Genomic DNA, 17,786 nt, shown 5'->3' with positions numbered 1-17,786 from the left:
TGTAATTACAGCCTAAAGAGCAGAAGCAATGGGCGCCCAAAGCCTGATTCATGGTCCAGGGCAGAGGATCAGAGAGCTGGCCCAGAGTCCACACTATGGCCACGCCCGAATCTTGCAGGTCCGAAGCATTTACTGCAGACACCTACAGCCACCACCATCCCTTCCCAACCTGCAATCTCAAGGTGCCCCTGAGGGCCCTCACAGCCTTCAGCTCTGGCTCTGACGGGACTAACCTGGCCCGGCCACCGACCAGAGATTAGACAGGCCTGGCAGAAGGTTAATGCCACTGACGTCAGGGCCTGGTTGGGTGACCACTGGGGGCTTGGGCACTCCCCACAGGCAGTAGCTCTGCCCATGTGACCTGGGCTCATTAAGCCGCTTCAGTGGCCAGAGAAGCTGGGGGCCAGATCTCAGGGGAGAGAGGGAGGGCACCCTAGGACTGTGGGGGCAGGCCTCAGCCAGAGGTCACCAGCTCTGGGGACCTAGGCCAGGGAAGTGCTGGAGAGGAGGATCCCCTCTATACTTCCACCCTCTGTATTGTACCAACCAAATCCCTGCTCGTGTCTGAGGAGGAGTGGCCCAGACACCAACCTGGGCGTTGAAGGACAGTTAAGAGTTTGCTGAGGAGGTGGGCCAGTGGGGGAACCAGGACAGAGGCATAGGAAAGGGAAGGCAGAAATGTGTGTGGCCCACCGGGCAGCGGGTAGGGTGGGGTGGAGAGGCCGACTGGGAGAAGGACTGCGTTGGGAGGAGTCAGCGAGACCAGCGGGGTGTAAGGCAGGGTGTCCAAGGAGTCCGTGGATACAGATGCTGGGCTCTGGGCAGGACTGGGTTGGAGGTGAAGGGCCTCGCTGGTAGAGAGGGTCTTGGCGCATTGTGTGGATGGTGTGCCAAAGGAGTTGGTGGCATGGTGAGAGGAGGCTGAGAGGATGTGACCGAAGAGGGAGGAGGAGAGCAAAGGGCTGCCAGGACCCTGGAAGGAGGGTCTGAGCAATCCTGGGATGCTCAGTTCTGCCTCACATGTCTGGCAGTCTCTTGGGCCTATGTCTCAGTTTCCGAAGATGGAGGAATAGAGGTGGGGGTTGGACTAAAGGCGAAGATAAAGCTTCCCCCACCCGCCACTCCAGGTGGCTGCCCTCAACACTGAGGCTGCCTGGGTGGACAGTCCCTCTGGTCTATGGAAGAAGGCATCCGGCAGCTCTCAGAGCCTCATCCTGGCTGCTAGCTGTCCGGCCACCACAGGCGGGGCTGGGAGATTCGGCAGGTGGCGGGAAAGGCCTTGGAGCTGTGTTTGCCCTGGCCAGGGCCCAGGCCTAGCATCAACAAACAGGCAGCCCCTCCTCCAGCCTGGCCACAACTGGCCTGGCCCAGGGACCCCACATCATGGTGCCTCTGGGCCTCGCACAGCAGCCCAGCCCAGCCAGCCCCTGCTCCCTCCATGCTGGATTGAGGACCTCAGTACTCCCATGCTGGGTGACCTTGAATCCAAGCCCAGCCCCTCATGAACTGCCATGGGAGCACCCAGCCTTTTGTAAATGGTTTCTGTGAGCATCCAGGATGTCTGTAGGTGGGAGGTGGGAGCTGACCTGAGACCCTGGGCAGCACCTTTCCTATCTGACTTTGTCCTGTGAGCAGTCTTCAAGCCCCTTTGGAGGATGAGAGTCTTGGGGTCCCTCATGACCAAGGTAAGCTCTGATTTGGGGATTACACCAGCCCCAGATCAAGAGGGAAAGCCAGTTCCTTCCATTTTCAGCCTTCAGCAGGGCAGGAGCGTGGGTGGTTGAAGTTTTCAGGGATTGCCATCCTAATGCCTTTCTCTTTAGTCCTCCCAGGCCTCTGGCACTCCCAGCCAAAACTGAGTCCCCTGCCCTTGGCTCTCAGCTGCCCCTTCACCTACTCCCCTCAGGCCAGTGGAAAAGTCAGAGCCATTTCCTTGTGACACAGAAGGAAACTGAGGTACGCTAAGGCTTGGCTGTGATAGTGTTGTAAGTCAGTAGAAAGAGAGTCTGGGAGTCCTGACTCCCAGCCCAGGGCAGGGAAGGGGTTAGGCCTGTCGCCTGGGGCCATTCCCTCCAGCACCAGGGAGGGGAACAGACATGACACAGAGACATTCAGCTTGACTAGGAACAGCAGAGGCCACGGGATTAATCGGATCAGAGCCAGTGGCTGAGAAGCAAGGGACACAGCTGTTCTAGGAACCCCCCCCCCCAGCTCACTCCCAAGGTCAAGGCCTCCCCCAGCTCCCTGCTGGCTGGGCCTGGAGGCCTTAACACCTACCACCCACCTCTGAGCACCAAGGTCTTGGGTGAGAAGCAGGCAGGGGTGGGATAGGAGCCCCAGCTGAGAACAGGGCCACCCTAAAACTCCTTGCCCCAGGACACCAAGTCTCAAGCACCACTTCTCCTGAGCAGACTGACAGCTGTCTCCTACTCCTTAGAAATAAGGAAATGGGGGACACAGCCAGGGAGATCCCAGGCAAGGTTCAGCACAAGCCACGCCTGGTTCCTCTCTGGTCCTCACTGCCCCTACCCCCATGTTCCAGCCTCAATCACTTCTGAATATCTCGGGTGAAGACTGAATTGATTCAGGGAGCCCCCCTCCTCACCCCTACCCCACCTCTGCTTGGGAAGGGTGAGGCAGGCAGAAACACATTTTGTAGCCTGAGTGATGCCTGAAAGTCCCTCATTCAAGCACTTTCCCTGAGGTTAAGCACTGCCCTGTTCCCACTCCCCTTGGCTGAAGAGCCCCTTCTGGCTCAGGGAGATTGGGGCAGAGCATTTCAGGGGTTAAGGGGGCACTCAGAGGGAATCTGCTTCGGATTGAAGCATTCTCCCCACAAGACTCAACTAAGCCCTCACGGAGCAGCTGCTCTTCTACCTAGGGGTTCCTTAGCGCTCGGGCTGCCCCCTTTGCTCCGCCGGTCGGGCCCCCGCCTCTCCCCAGACCAGCCCCTCCTCCTGCGGGCAGCTGGGGATTGGCGGGCGGGGGGCGGGCCGGGGCGGGGCCGGGCGCCCTTCATCCCCCGCCGCAGCACTCCGCCGGGAGCAGAGAAGACAGCGCCAGCCGGAGCGGAGCACCGCGCGTCCCCACCCGTGAGGCCAGGTACCGCTGGGGGCGCCGACCCCCAGTCCAGGGTTACCGGGCGGGCCAAGCCCTACTGTCCACCCTCCCGTCTAGTGGCCTGGCTCTAGGCAGCTCCCTTCGCTAGCCCCGCCTCGGGGCAGGCGCCCAGCCTCCTGCGAGCCAGAGCCCCGCGCGCTCGGGACGCAAGTCTGGGGACCCGCCAGTCAGGACTCAGCTCCGAGCTTGAGCAGGTGTCCCAGGAGAGGCACCTTGTCGCCTCGGAGCCTCTTAGCAGGGCTGGGTGGGACAACAGGAGGTCGACAGCACACGATGGACTTTCCGAGGCACGGCCCAAGGGGACCGGCTGGAGAGGGCCCCAGAGGGGGGCCTAAAAGGGGCCGGGAGCAGGCCCTGGAGCGCTGCCCCGACGGACACCTGACAGGCAAATTTGCCGGCAGGCACGCAGGGACTCCGGGTATATTTATCCCGGCTGCGTTGGGCAGGGGCTTGAGGAGAGATCCGGCCAGGCTGCCTGAGGGGCCACGGAGCACATATTGGTCCCAGAGCCAGTGCCATTTGCAGCGGGCACGTCGGGCACCGGGCACGTCGGGCACCGGGCACGTCGGGCACCGGGCACATGTGGTTTTCAGGCCTGGCCTGAGGGCGGGGCTCGATGTGCGCTCCTCTCCTCCCTGCGCGAAGCAGGGGTGTGAGAGGAGGCATTGCGCACCAGCTGAGGGAAAGGATCTGGACTCGGTTTGCAGAAGCCCGCCCCTCCCCATTGGCCCCTGCGATTGGCCACAACGAATGCATGCGTTTGTTTACACCGGGGGAGGGGGAGGCCAGGGGCGGGGCCTAAGGGGATCCGCCCTCTCCCCCACAGTGACCTGAGCCCTGAGCCCAGGTATATAGGTTCTAGGACAGGTCTGAGGGGAAGTCAAAGGTCCTTGCACCGTGGGGTTCACCTATACCCAGGCTCATCCTTCCTGCAGGCTGCCAGTACTGTCCTTCCTTCCATGACTGTCTTGGGCCACTGTGCTGTGTCTGGAAGAGGCCGTTGGATCTTCCACTTCTTCCTCTTCAGTACTTTGTCTGGCATGGGGGCTCAGTTGCTTCAGGAAAGGAAGCAAATCCCTCAGAGGTTCTCAGTCTGGAGCATAGAAAGCTGCAGCGATCTGAGGACAGTTCCATTTGTGGGGGCGGGGGTTCTGCACAACCATGGAAGGCTTCCTGCAGGAAGCACCAAAGGTGGGAGGAATTGGGAATGGATGAGGCCAGGCCTGGCACATCTCCAAAAGGGCTGGAATGACTGGAAGTAGGAATGAATCTCTGACTCCTTGGCGTCGGGGGGCAGGGAACTGTGTCTCTGGAGGAGGTAGTGGTGTATGTGTCAGAACTTTATTCTGCCTGGGCCCATAGAGCTCCTGTCCTCACTGGCTTCTTGAGCCACCCCTTTATTCATTACTGGTTCTTTTGGCCCACATCACACACACACACGCACACACACACACACACACACACACACACACACACCTCCCCAGTTCAGGGCTCCAGGTGACCAGACCATGAGAGTTTGTTTCTGGTGCCTGCTGCCCTAGCAAGTAGCCTTCGAGCCCCAAGCAAATGGAGAAACTGAGGCACAACAGAACAGGCTGGGTGATTCATGATTTCTGGGTGGGGTCAGGGAAGGTTTTTGAACTGAACTGAGTGCACCCTGAAAGTCTGGGCTGGGTGTGGGGACGGGCACTCAATTTGAGGGGAAAACATGTTTTCGAGGAGTTTGGAATCTGTGTACACAGAAAGCTGGGGTGTGTGTACTGTGGCAGGATAGGGTCCCTGAAGGAGGACGTTCCAGGGCAGACATGGCTGGTGGGGGTCGGGCGCCACTTGGAGCGGATGAGATGGGCTGGGGGCTTGCCAGGGACCTTGAACCCATTTCATACATTTAACATTTACTGAGTACCTACTGTGTGGCTGTGAATATTCAGTCTGGTGTGTGGAGGATGGGCCTTTGACTCTGGATCTATGTGGGGTGGGTGAGGTGCTCCAAAGGATCAGGCGGGGCTTCTGGGGACCAAAGGGAAGGACCAGCTGCTGGGGCAGGAGGGGCTTTCCGGCCAGCGGCCTGTGGTGGCTTGGTTTTGAATTTCCGCTCTGCGGGCCACGTCCTGTACACAGCCTCTCAGCTGGCACGTCTGCACACGTGCGTGGCTGTTGAGGATGGGGTCACTCCAACTGATTGTTGTCTCCATGCATCTTTTTCATTGTGTCGGTAGACAAACCATGGGTGCTGGACTAGGGGGCTCTTTCTAGCTGGGCCTGACGTTGTGGCCCTAGTGGACTCAGTTCCACCCTCTGCATGTCCCTGCACCTGGCTAATGGGGGCATAACCTGCCCTGTGGGAACCTGGAAATGCTCCGGCCACCTTCTTGTGGGGTCCTCCAGGGTTCTGCCTGGTCGTCCCTGCAGTGCCCACTGAGTGCTGCCCCATCACCTGGGCCTGCTCCCTCCCCACTGCCTGCTCCTTCCGGGGCTCTCTCAGTGTTTCACTGGCTGTCCGTTGTCATCTCTTGCTGTCTTGTCTTGTCTTTCTCCATCTGGCTATCTCTGACTGGTTGGCCATTTCTGGTTGTCTGTCTCTCTCCCTGTCTGAATGTCTATCCACCTATCTCTCTCTGTAGTTTTCTCTGTTTGTGTCCCTCCACATCCATCATTATTTCTGTCTCCCTGTGCCTCTCTGCCTGGATCAGTATGCATGACGCATGGATTGTGTGTGTGTGTGTGTGTGTGTGTTTTCTCTCCCTGTCTCTCTCTTCCCTCCCTCTGCCTCTCTATTTCTTCCTGACGTTGGATGGAGCCTTTCCTCCAGGCTGACCTTGCCTTTAGCCCCCCCATCGGAGTCTCCAATGAGTCCTGAGCTGCCCCAGGCCCCTGCTCCAGCTTTCTTTGGGGCCAGAAGTCCGGCTGTCCAAATATTTGGCCGCCTCCAGGGGATTCCGGGTCAGCAGGGAGGAGGATGGGCTGGCTGGCTCGGGGTCTCCCCTGTTCCTGGGGGGCCATGGGCACGTGATGTCCTGTCCTCTGCCTCAGCTGGACCTCAGGCTGCACGTCCCTCTCAGCAGGCTGGCAATGGGGGAGGGGGCTGCTGCTGGCTCTGGTTCAGTCTGGAACCAAGAGGTTCCAGCTGCAACCCCTCCCGGGGGCAGCCTGAGCAAGCAGGATCCAGGGTGGGAGGGGAGGCCTAGGTGTCTGGGGCTAGGCCCAACTCTAAGCATCTGTTGGGTGTCTAGCAAATGTACTCTGTCACAGGAAAGTCCACCTTCCGGCTCCAGCTGGGCCCCTTAGATCCTCCTAGACACTTCCGGTCTCCCGGAACACAGAAACACAACCGCAGACTCCAGGGCTCGGGAGCTAGGGTATGAGGGATTAGTGTGGCCAATAGAACAATGTTCTGGGCCATCTGCCTTTCCCTGGAGGTGCCCTTCCCGTATGCCAACCCCTCAGTATCAGCCAGGTGTTGGCCAAACATTAGCCATTTACACAGTGTTGTTGACAAAGAAGAAGTAGTAGATGGCGAACTGAGTCTACTGGGATCGAAATCTGGAGGAGGGGCACAGGGTGTGTTCTGAACACCCTCCCACACACCCTGTTACCAGACCCCTGACCTCAGGAATGAGCTTCACACCGATCCCTGTGGCTGTGCCAATTCAGACATGTCCACCAAATCCTCTTTCCCTGTTGACTGATAGCTTGTCCTAGGAGGGCATTTTCCCTCTGAAGCCTAGAGAAGTAGGTGAGCAGAGAGGTACCAGGCTGGAAGGCGCACCTTGTCTCAGTTGAGGAAGGGAGTGGTGCTGATGGGTGAGCTGGAACGGGGGCTGGGGGCAGCCCTCATCCCTGAGCCCCCCGGGATAACTGTGATGGACCCTAAAGCCAGGCCAGCTGCCTCTCCTCTGAGACCTGGGCTGAGGTTAGGGCTGCCCAGGCACAAGAAAACTGGAGGCCAAGGCAGCAAGCTCTGTGGGGTCTGTGCCTCCAACAACGCATGTGGCCATAGGACTGAGGGAAGGGCAGTGTGGATGCCCCCCTGTAGCTGGCCCGCTACTGCAGACCCACTTCCATCCCTGAGAATTGGGGAGGAAAGCAGAGCAGTGTGCATCCCATAGCAGGCAGGCACTGGCTGCGACCGTGTTTCCCGAAAATAAGATCAAGCCAGACCATCAGTTCTACTGCGTCTTTTGGAGCAAAAATTAATTAAGACCCAGTCTTATTTTACTATAAGACCAGGTAAAATGTAATATAATACAACATAACATAACATAACATATAACATAATATAATACCGGGTCTTACATTAATTTTTGCTCCAAAAGATGCATTAGAGCTGATTGTCCAGCTAGGTCTTATTTTCAGGGAAACACAGTATGTGGTGGCCTGGATTCCTGAGCCTTGAAATCTTTAATTAGCCAACTCAACACCTGCCAAAGTGTGCCTGACGAATTCTCACCCTGTGATGCCTGCGTGGGCGGGCGTTACCTGCTGCACTAACCCTGTGGCTCCTGTTCCCTCCTGGCCCTTATCTCCCAGCAGAGCAAACAGGCCCCAGGGCAGTGGCCTGAGCCATCGATTTACTGCTCAAACCCATGCTGCACCCATGACAGATGCCATTCTGATGATCCACCCAAGGTCACAGTGATCTCCCCACCCCAGAGCCTGACTCTGGGAGCCCATGGACTGCTCTGGGGGCAAAGGCGTCAGAGGAGCTTCTTGCTCTGTCCTCAGCTTTGACCAAACCTCACGGAACCCCGGGAGAACAGGAAGACAGGTCGTGAGTGGGGTATACTCTGCCCATGGTCACACAGTGAGGCAGGGCTAGGCCAGCCTCATACTCAGAGTGTCCACTCTGGGATTTCCCCACAGTGGGTCAGGGTCTGCTGGCAGCTTTCCTTAGGCAGGGACAATCCCCTGAGTCCACCCTGACTCCCTGATAGAAAGGAGCCTGGGATGTGGCAGGCCTGAGGGATGGGAACTGTCAAAAATGGGCTGCCAGCCTCAAGGAATCGCTAAGGTCCATGTGCCAGGCCCCCCAGCCCCCCAAGCCTTTAGCCCTACACTAGAATGAAGTACAGACTCCTTGACCTAGCCTTCAAGGCTTTGTCAGGCTTGTCTGGCCACAGAACCTTCATTCTACCCTCACAGACTGCCTCATACCACACCTCAGGGCCTTTGCCCATGTTATACCCTCTGCTGGAGTCACTAGTTCCTATTTTCACACCTTGGGGATTCTCACTGGAATTTCAGAACTGGCTCCATCACCTCCTCCTCCAGGAAGCCTTTCTTGATGCCTCGCTCTCCCCCTTTCTGAGTCCCAGCACTATGTGGCTCACACTCACTTGTAGCAGGAGCCATAGTATAAGGGATGTGTTTGGGGGTTTTGTGCCTCCCAGACTGAAAGCCACTTGAGGAAAGGTATTCCATGTCATCTCTGCGATCTCAGGCTAACCTGAGACCCAGCAATAGTAGACAGGCCCTGAAGATCTAAGCCCAAGTCCTGCTGGAAGAATGGGTAACCTGGAGCCAGGACCTCAGGTACCTTGGCCATGGGCTGTGGTCTCCCTGGAGGCAGTGCCTGGCTGCTAGGGAAGGATATTAAGGCAGAGAAGGGTACTTTGTCTAGGCTGCTGACTCAGCACACTCGGAGGGCCTGTCCCAGCCTGCCCAGGGCAGGAGGCCCGGCAAACGCACTCCAGCTGAGAGCTGGGGGCCCTCCGGAGTGACTCTGGAGACCAGGCGCTGGCACCTCCACACCCAGCTGGGATCCTTGAAGGGATGCTGATGGTGAGGCTCTGGGCAGGGGCATGAAGACAGGCTGACCTCTGGGACCCTGGTCCAGGGGAAGAGGGCATGAGAAGAGGTGTTCACATGTCATGCTGCTGAGTGGGCAGGGCTAGAGGAGAGAAGGGTTCAGAGGGCAGCATCAGAGGAAGAAGAGGCAGATTGAGGACATCCAAGGGTGGCAGGGGTGTGGTCCCCAGGACTGACATGCCTGGGATCTGAACTCTGACCTGGGACTATCTGGGGCAAAGTGTGGGGGAGGGGGGTGATCTGGTCAGTTCTGTGTTGCTGCTGCCTCTGGGACACGGGCCTGAGGCTCAAGACCGGAGCCTAGCCTCCCCTACCCACACACAGCCCCGAGTGCTAACTTTGAGACCACTGGTGCTCCAAGTTCAAGAGCAGACCTGCGACCATCAGGATGTGGAGTGGGGATGGGGAATTCAGGGCAGGATTCAGGGTTCCCAAGCAGACGGGGTGCCAGGCCATCAAGACGAGGTTCTGGCTGACCTGCCTAGCTGTACTGCCCCATTCCTGGTCACCACTCTGGCCTCAGCTCCCTTGCTGGCTCATCTGGCCCTCAGACTGTCCTTGTAGATCTTGGGGGACACTATGTTCAGGTACCTTCTGAGCCTAGGGTGGATGGCTCCCAGCCCCAGGGACAGGAGAGGCGCCAATGAGCTGTCTGGGCAGTGGGCAGGGCTGAGGGATGGAAAGGAGGGGAGTTGGTTCCTTTGACACCCAGCAGAGCTATGCCCTAAGAGCAGAGAAGGGGGACTGATCCAGTGGTCCAGGCCCTGAGCTCCTGGCCTGGGGCACCTAAGGGTGGGGAGGTCCCTTGTAGGGGAGGAGAGGCTTGAAGGAGAACGTGGCCCTCAGGCCAGGGTTGTGTAGAGAGTGAGGCCTGTGTGGTCTAGAGAACTGGGCTCTGGGGCACCCTTTTCCTGGAAGGCCCCCTGAGGGCCCTTTGCAGCCAGGCAAGCAGGGCCCAGGTGTCCAGCTACCCAGCACTGCCTCAGGCCTCCTGGCTCCAGGGGGGCGGGTAGCCTCTGCGCCTGCTGTTCCCAGCGCCAGCTCTCAGCCCACAGAGGGCCCTTTGTTCTGGCTGCCAGCAGTGCCCGCCGGGCGGCTGGGAACAGGGCCCACAGTCCTCACCCTCTCCCAAGGCCTCCAGCCGTCGGGCCATGCCATTCTAGGTTGGCTAGGAGGCCCCTGGCACACAGGGCCAGCACAGGAAACCGTCTCCCAGTATTAACGTCAGGGAGGGATAGTCAGTCCAGGGCCCACCCCCAGAGTGGGGCCTGGAAGCCTGGGACTCAGCATACGAGGGTCCTGGCGCCACTGGGCTCTGAACTCAGGTCATCCAGCTGACCTTCACTTCACAGGTGGGGAAACTGAGACCTCAAGGGCTTGCCTAGGCATGTGTGTCACGGGGGGAGTGCTATGTACTGGCTAAGGTGTCCCCTCAGGATGTCCCGGAGAACTCAGGTGTCTGAACTCTACCCCCCAAGGCACGTCCTTGGGAGGCAGCAGGCAGAGTGGCATGTGCGTGTCTGTCCTGAGTGACCCTCCGGGAGATGTTCTACGGCCTTCCTCCCGGTGGGAGGCTGTGCTGTGGGCCCAAGGGCGGGGGTAATCAGAGGGACCGTCCGCTCTGCAGACTTCTGAGTGTTGGTGTGTGAGCTAGCACTCCTGGTGGTGATCCCTGAGCCATGGAGGCACCTCTGCAGACAGAGATGGTGGAGCTGGTGCCCAACGGCAAACACTCAGAAGGACTACATCCAGTCACTACCCCCACAGCAGGCAACCAGAGGTGAGCAAAGGGGGGACCCAGCTGTGGTTCAGGGCAGGGTGCAGAGCGAGGGGCTGGAGCTGAGCTGCCTGCCCTGGCCTGTGCCTGCAGGGTCGAGGGCCCCCGGCAGAGCTGTGTTGAGGGTGAGGGCTTCCTGCGGAAAAGCCCCAGCAAGGAGCCACACTTCACTGACGTGAGCCAGGGCAGTGGAGGGGGGCTTGGGGACACCGTTGGGAGCTCGGGTGCAGTAATGAGGTGCTCGGGGGCAGCAATGGGCGGCTGACGGACAATGAGGGGAACGCTGAGAAGCCCTCCACAACTGCTGACTCCCCCATCCCTCCCCATCTCATTGTGTGCCCGCAGTTCGAGGGGAAGACATCGTTTGGGATGTCAGTGTTCAACCTCAGCAATGCCATCATGGGCAGTGGCATCCTGGGGCTCGCCTACGCCATGGCCAACACGGGCATCATCCTTTTCCTGTGAGTGCTGTCTACAAACCTTCTAATGACAGGAGCCCTCAGTAAGCCGCCAACCATGACCTCCCAGGACCCACTAGTTTCCTGTCCCAAGGCCCAGATTGCCGTGGGTGGGCACTTACACTCAATCCAAACCATGGCTAAAAGAAACAGCCACAGCCAGACAAATATACCTCACTTCCCAATAAACCCACTGCGATTACGACACAGGGCCAGCCTTACAGGCCTGAGTCTGTCCTTCTACCACATTTACACGTGACGGACCAATCCCCACGGCCAGGCTTGTGTGAGCACACGTGTCCTTACCTGGGAGCTCTGCCCTGCGGCCAAATGGAAAACATATTTGTTCCAAGAACTCAAGGGGAGGTGGTACTTGGAGGGCCTCTTCTGGGTCGTGGTCCATCCTGGGTCAAACTGGGTGGTGTTCACCACCCCTGGGGCCGGCTGAGCTTGCAAACACACATGTTGGGAGTCCAGACACCCTGGCCACCGACCTCGCCCACCCAGGCCTCCCAGAGCTCATCGCCCCCTGCCAGCCAGGGGAGCCCCAGTGGCCTTTTTTTCATCCATCTTCCCTAGGTTCCTGTTGACGTCCGTTGCCCTGCTCTCCAGCTACTCCATCCACCTGCTACTCAAGTCCTCAGGGATCGTGGGTGAGCCTCAAGCCAGCCTGTAGTGAGGGAGGAGCAGACTGGGAGGGGCAGTCTTGACTCTCCTGATTCCCTGTGCCCACAGGCATCCGTGCCTATGAGCAGTTGGGCTACCGTGCCTTTGGGACCCCAGGAAAGCTGGCAGCGGCCCTGGCCATCACGTTGCAGAACATTGGAGGTGCGGCCTGCGGGCAGACACAGGCAGACGGGGGGCGGGGGGCTGGCTGGTTCAACTGACCCCAGCACCCGCCCACCCCTCTCCCCCCAGCCATGTCCAGCTACCTGTACATCATCAAGTCGGAGCTACCCCTTGTCATACAGACCTTCCTGAACCTGGAGAAGCAAACTTCGTGAGCCCCAGGGTGGGGCGGGGCTGGGTTAGGGTGGGAGGCCCTAGTCCACTCCTAACCCCTAGTCCACCCCTGACCCCGGGAGACCAGACTGGGCTAGTGGGAGATGAGACAGAGCCTACAAGTGGCTGGTAGAGGGGCAAAGAGCTGCCACCAGAGTTAACATTCAGTTCACCTCCGTTTATGAAGCACCTAGGGGGACCCCCAGGAGGGCCATGTGGGGCTGTGCCGAGGCTGAGGGAGCTGGGCCCCGCCTGGCCCTGGGCCCCACCTGTGAGTACGGAAGGACCTGAGAACCTCAGGCTTAGCTCTAAGCGCCTGCTGCTCCTGACTGTGGCTTGGGTGTTAGCCCTCCCACCAAGAAATTAAGCCCACGGTGTCCCAGTTGCCCATCATTAGTTTGGCCAGCATTGATGACAGCCACATTTTGTGAGTGGGAGCAGAGAAGACAGTGAGTGGGGGCAACATGGCCCAGGCAAGTAGAGGGTCTGTAAGGCTGAGAGCAAGAGGGAAACAGCCAGAAACCCCCCTCCCTGGGGGGCCTTTCCCAAGGAGTTGGCCTTTGGGCTTGCCTTGAAAGATGGTCCCATTCCTTCTCCCTTTAGTTGCCTGCACCCCCTCTCCCATGGGAGGGTGGGGCAGGATGCTGCAGCATGCAGGAGGGACCACAGGAGCACAGGTTATTGGCAAGTCCCTGAGACCCCCATGGAAAATGCCCCACCTCCCAGAGCCAAGGTTTTTTCATTCCACCCACCTCCCTGGGCCTCTCGGGGCCACTTTTTGGGGAGGCTGGACCCAGACCTGTGTGACCTGAGAAAGACAACAGCAGGGAGTCTGATCTTGACGATTACCAAGCAGGAGCTGCGTGCCTTAGTCCTCCTCACTCAGAAGGAGGGTGCTGAAAACATGCCCATTTTGCAGATGGGGACAGGAAGACTCAGAGCTGTAGACCAGTATTCTTTGGAGGTCATTCAGTGGCACCACTGGTGACTCCGACTGGAGGTGGAGGCAGGCCAGCCCCCCCCCCCCCCGAGGTTGTGGGCACTCTAATCTGGTCTTTCCACTCCCATTCTTCAGGGACTGGTACATGAATGGTAACTACCTGGTCATTCTCGTCTCTGTCACCATCATTCTGCCCCTGGCACTGATGCGGCAGCTCGGTGAGTGTGATGGGGCCAGGGCCTTGGAGAGAGATGTTGGAAGGATGTACCAGAGGGGACCCCAAGTCTCACAGCACCCCCACTTTGCAGGCTACCTGGGTTATTCCAGTGGCTTCTCTCTCAGTTGCATGGTGTTCTTCTTAATTGCAGTGAGTCGCCCTCTGTGCTGGTGGAGGGAAGGGGCAGGTCTAGGGGAGTCCTCTGTCAGAGGGAGGGGGCAGGTCTCTCTGGGAAGCCTGGGTCAGAAGGCAGTTCCCTCGGTCCTGATCTAGATGTGGCTTCAGAGTGATTTCCCAGGCAGCCTAGCCTGGTCCTGTACCTTCACCCTCACCCTCCCACCAGGTCATCTACAAAAAGTTCCAGGTGCCCTGCCCACTGCCTCCCAACTTTGCCAACGTCACAGGCAACATCAGTCTCCTGGAGGTCACCAAGAAGACGCAGCTGCATGGGGAGACTAGCACTGCAGACCTCTGCACCCCAAGCTACTTCACACTCAACATACAGGTTCTGACAGGCTGGGGGCAGGGCAGGGCCCAGTGAGAGTGTGGGGGCTGCCCTGACTCAGTCCCCATGTTCCCCCAGACGGCATACACCATCCCAATCATGGCCTTCGCCTTCGTCTGCCACCCAGAGGTGCTGCCCATCTACACAGAGCTCAAGGAGTAGGTTCCGTGGCTGGGAGAGGGAGCAGGGCTGCCTGGCGCTGGTTTGCAGGAAATGGATGTGGTCCTGAAAGCGGGGAAGGGAGTGACAGGAGCCAAGTCATTTTGTCAAAGGTCTCCATGGCTGCTGCGGGTGGTGATTGGGGGCAAGAAGGAGGCTTCCTCGCTGCCAGATGGGGAGGTTGTGGTGCCAGAGAGACCCCAGGGCACGTGGGGGTCTTGTAGCGTGGCCCTGCTTGGCACCAATTCCCCTCCTCTGCCCCTCGTAGCCCCTCCAAGAGGAAGATGCAGCACATCTCCAACCTATCCATCGCCGTCATGTATGTCATGTACTTCCTGGCTGCCCTCTTCGGCTATCTCACCTTCTATGGTACGGCTGCACTGGGGGCGGAGGCAGAGGCCAGGCTGGGGGGCAAGGGGCTGGCCAGTGGCCATGGCACCCTGCATACTATAGGCGCTCATTAGGTGTGTGATGCCTAATGGTGCCCTGCAGTTGTGGAGGTGAGTCTGTTGCCACCCCCCCATCCCCCAGTGTCAGGGTCCACCCAGCCTCAGAGCCCACCCTGCCTGGGCTGCCTGCTGACCACCCTCCCTGCCTGCCACAGACAGGGTGGAGTCGGAGCTGCTGCACACTTACAACAAGGTGGACCCATTTGACGTGCTGATCCTGTGCGTGCGCGTGGCCGTGCTGACGGCAGTCACACTCACAGTGCCAATCGTTCTGTTTCCGGTGAGCCGGTGGGCAGATGGCTGGGTGGCTGGACCATTGGGGCTGACAGGTTGATGACCTCCCTACCCGCCACAGGTGCGCCGCGCCATCCAGCAGATGCTATTTCCAAACCGGGAGTTCAGCTGGCTGCGGCACACACTCATTGCCACTGGCCTGCTCACTTGTATCAACCTGCTGGTCATCTTCGCCCCCAACATCCTGGGCATCTTCGGGGTCATTGGTGAGGATCTGGCCCTGCTGGGTATTGCCCCAGAGAGTTTCCCTCCTGCAAATTCTGGCAGATTCCTGAGCTCAGATCTTATATCTTAAGTGATGACTTTTGGCCATATGCACGGCTTGTTCTCCCGTCTGAGATTGTTCTTAGGCTATTCTAATCCTTTCTGAGGTCTCAGAACCACTTAGTCAGTTCTCCTTGCTGGGGCACGATGTGGAGCCCAGGGGTCAGTGGCCTCCACAAAGGAGGGTCTTGTCATTGGGTCTTGTCCCCATTTCACATATGAGGAAACTAAAGTACAGGGTGATTAAGGGAGTAGCAGAGCCATAGAGCTGATAAGTGGGGAGCCTTGATTCAGCTCCAGGATAATGGGACTACAGCTTTGGTGCTCTGTCCACTGTCCCAAATCAGTTGGGGCTCTGAGCTGGAAGGTCAGCAATTCTGAGACATCTTTGGGGTAGCCCAACTCAGGAGACTGACTCCCCAACCCAGCTCTGCTGGCACTGACACACAGACCTGGGGCTGAGTATCATGATATCATAGACAGGAGTCTTGGTTGTGTATGTCCGAAATCCAACTCAAAATGAATTAAGCAGGAAAGAATGTTTGGGCTCAAACAATGGAAAAGCCTTCAGGAATAGCTCTACCCAGGAGCCCCGGATCCTCAAGGCTCTGTATCTTGTGGCTTGCCTTTCCTTTTTGCTGACTTCATTCACTGACAGGAATCTTCTGACACCAACGGCACTAGCCTTCCACCCTGGTGGGCAAAGAAAAAGGGGAGGGGCTGGTGGGCTTTCCAGAATCTGGGAGGCTTTCTAGTGGAGTCTCAAGCTGAGACCCCAACCCCAACAAGGAGTGTTTGATCTCGTTGAAGGGTCCACCCCCGAGCCTTATTCAATAGGTGGCCGGGAGCCTTCAGTGGCCATGCCTTGCTCTTCACAGGTGCCACATCCGCCCCATGCCTCATCTTCATCTTCCCTGCTATCTTCTACTTCCGCATCGTGCCCACGGAGAAGGAACCTGCAAGGTCCACACCCAAAATCCTGGTGCGAGGGGCCTGGAGGCCAGTGGGCTGGCATGGGCTGAGGGGGCTGCCCTGATCTCAGACCTGACCCTGACTTCTCACTCCACAGGCCCTTTGTTTTGCTGTGCTTGGCCTCTTGCTGATGACCATGAGCTTGAGTTTCATCATCATTGACTGGCTCTCGGGGACCAGCCGGCATGGAGGAAGCCACTAGGACAACCCAGTCTTGTTCTGTCTACTCATCCTAGTAGCCCTGCCCACACTCTTTCACCCAGTGGCCATTCGGGGGGAGGAGAAAGACGTGATTAACACTATGGCATTTGGCCCTGCCCCACATCCTCTCTGTGAAAGGTTTTTGTTGAAGAGCCAGGACCAAGGCCCTTGGGCCACTACCCTGCTGGGCTTCCAGGCTGCAGAGGCTTCCTGAGCTGGGAGCATGGTGAGCCTCTGCTCCCCTCTTCTTGCCTCAGATCCAAACCCAAGCCCCTTATCCTCTTTGCACAGATGTACACACTGAGGCATGACAGCTGCCTCCTGAGGTCACACAGCCTGTAGGGGCACATAGAGCTGAAACCCAGGACTGCAGCCATCCCCCCACCTTGCTGCTGGGCCACAGTCTGCATCCTGGAGCCCCATCTCCCACAGCCCTTGCCTTCCCTGTTTCTGTCCCCTAGGTCCCGCACAGGCACTTGGGCTTAGGTCCTTGGATACTTTTGTCCCCTTCTCCCATCCCCTCTACCAGAAGCAGAACCCCCACCCTATACCTGGAGCCAACAGCCTCTTTTGAGGGTGAAGCTGGTGTGGGTACCCCCAATGGACCCCTACCCTGCCCCTTCACCAGTCCTGGGGAGGCTGGGACTCCCCCCACCCCAAGCCTGGGCCATAGCTCACATTCCACTGTGGGGAGAAGAGAGAGACGGGGCCCAGAGCGGCTCTGTCTCTGGGAGCCAAAGACCCCAGAGGCCAGCCTTGGGCAGGGGTGGAGAGGCTGGCTGGCAAACCCCCTTTTATAAATATTATACGTAAGACCAGCTGTGTTTTATATTGTGAATCTCCACGGTCCCTGGATTCCTGGAAAGTAGAGTGAGAGCCAGGACATGGATGGTGATAGAGGCCACTCCTGCTTCTTCCCCGGGATGAGGCTGGGGACAGGGTGTGAATCCCCTAGCCCACCCCACCCCCTACCTCCCAAACCAACCAGTGGTGTGCTCAGGCCTGGGCCACATTCAGCACAGACCTGCTTTCTCACGGGTGAGGTGGGGAGGAATTAATGAGGCCCCAGGAAATGGGACAGAGAGAGGCCTCCGGAAGGAGGCAACGTGAGGTGCATCCCCAGCAGCTACACAGAGGGTCTGAGCTGGGGGCAGCTGCGGAAGCTCTGTGGAAGGGCCCCCTGCCCTCCCCTGGCTGCCATGTCAACCCTTTGTCAATGCCTTGAGTCTGGAAACAAAAGTCCAGGGACCCTGTACCCTGTCAGTCTGATCTTTTTATTAATAGTAAAACTCACTGTGAATAAAGGTGGGTTAATGTGTCCCTGTATGTGGGGCCTGAATTTTGAATGGGGGAGTCCAAAGCGGGGCAGGAGCTGCAAGGACGCAGGGCAGCCTCAGGTGCCCTGGCCTGGGTGGGGCTGGGAAGCTGCCCATTGCCTGGGGCAGGCCTGAACCAGCTGGGACCCAGCGGGATGGAGCTGCTTAGGCCTTGGCACCAAATTCTCATTAGGAGAGACCCTGCGCCTGGCGAGGCCGCCAAGGAAAAAGCTGCAGGAAAAATCCAGTTTGAACTGGCAAGGAGGCTGCCAGCATGGGAAACCCCTGAAGAAAGAACTTCCTC

The 17,786-nt window shown here is 58.5% G+C and overlaps 1 protein-coding gene across 1 annotated transcript; it reads left to right on the top strand.

Annotated features, from left to right (window-relative positions):
* Nucleotides 1-2,968: 2,968 nt before the first annotated feature.
* Nucleotides 2,969-17,486, top strand: SLC38A3 (solute carrier family 38 member 3). The gene is made up of 16 exons (XM_019723799.3): nt 2,969-3,102; nt 10,556-10,708; nt 10,799-10,880; nt 11,051-11,166; nt 11,743-11,816; nt 11,899-11,991; nt 12,082-12,163; nt 13,241-13,323; nt 13,414-13,472; nt 13,666-13,827; nt 13,906-13,985; nt 14,255-14,355; nt 14,591-14,715; nt 14,791-14,935; nt 15,872-15,975; nt 16,063-17,486. Exons 2-16 carry the CDS (start codon nt 10,608-10,610, stop codon nt 16,165-16,167), a joined length of 1,512 nt encoding a protein of 503 aa, XP_019579358.3. The 5' UTR covers nt 2,969-3,102; nt 10,556-10,607; the 3' UTR covers nt 16,168-17,486.
* Nucleotides 17,487-17,786: the final 300 nt, after the last annotated feature.

Source organism: Rhinolophus sinicus, chromosome 5 (assembly GCF_057876585.1).
Source record: "Rhinolophus sinicus isolate RSI-liver-muscle chromosome 5, RSI-T2T, whole genome shotgun sequence".
NCBI classification, from domain to species: domain Eukaryota; kingdom Metazoa; phylum Chordata; class Mammalia; order Chiroptera; family Rhinolophidae; genus Rhinolophus; species Rhinolophus sinicus.
This window is presented reverse-complemented; position numbering and strand designations above follow the sequence as displayed.